The sequence below is a fragment of the Eimeria mitis genome, genomic scaffold (genome assembly GCF_000499745.2).
Source record: "Eimeria mitis Houghton genomic scaffold, Emh_scaff4582, whole genome shotgun sequence".
NCBI lineage: Eukaryota > Apicomplexa > Conoidasida > Eucoccidiorida > Eimeriidae > Eimeria > Eimeria mitis.
In genome coordinates, this window is record NW_013572894.1 from 1430 (window position 1) to 1891 (window position 462).

The 462-nt window shown below is 59.7% G+C and overlaps 1 protein-coding gene across 1 annotated transcript in view; it reads left to right on the top strand.

The window, feature by feature from the left end:
* EMH_0076260 (uncharacterized protein) overlaps window positions 1–462 on the top strand; it is a gene marked incomplete at both ends in the record, with an annotated part of 4761 nt that overhangs the window by 1193 nt on the left and 3106 nt on the right. The window contains one exon of the mRNA XM_013499708.1: window positions 91–460. Within this exon, the coding sequence (XP_013355162.1) occupies window positions 91–460 (370 nt within the window). The remainder of the gene's footprint in view (window positions 1–90; window positions 461–462) is intronic.

The following is a 462-nucleotide window of genomic DNA, read 5'->3' on the forward strand; positions in this document are numbered from 1 at the left end:
TGCAGCACGGTTGCTGCTAGAGCAAGAGGCCTGCCGCTGCTGCCTGATTCTGGTGGTTCTCTTCCTGCTGCTGTTGCTGCTGCGCTGCAGCAGCAGCACGTAGACTTCTGCAGCGAGAAGGTGATACCGACAGCAGCAGCAGCACAGCAGCAGGAGTTATTAGAGGAGCAGCAGCAGCTGCTGAAGCAGCAGCAGCAGCAGTGGGATGGGCTTGCTGCTGCTGCTGTTGCTTACCCCCTAGACAAACGTCGTGCTGCTCTTCGTTCTAGGGGACAGAGAGAAGCAGAGCAGCTGCTGCTGCAGCAGCTGCTGCAGGCTTTGCTGCTGCTTGCATGCGATGATGCTGTCTATGAGAGCAGGCAGCAGCAGCTCGCCGTACTCAACCAGCGGGATCAGCAGCAGCAGCAGCAGCAGCAGCAGCAACAGCAGCAGCAGCAGCAGCAGCAGCAGCAGCAGCAGCAG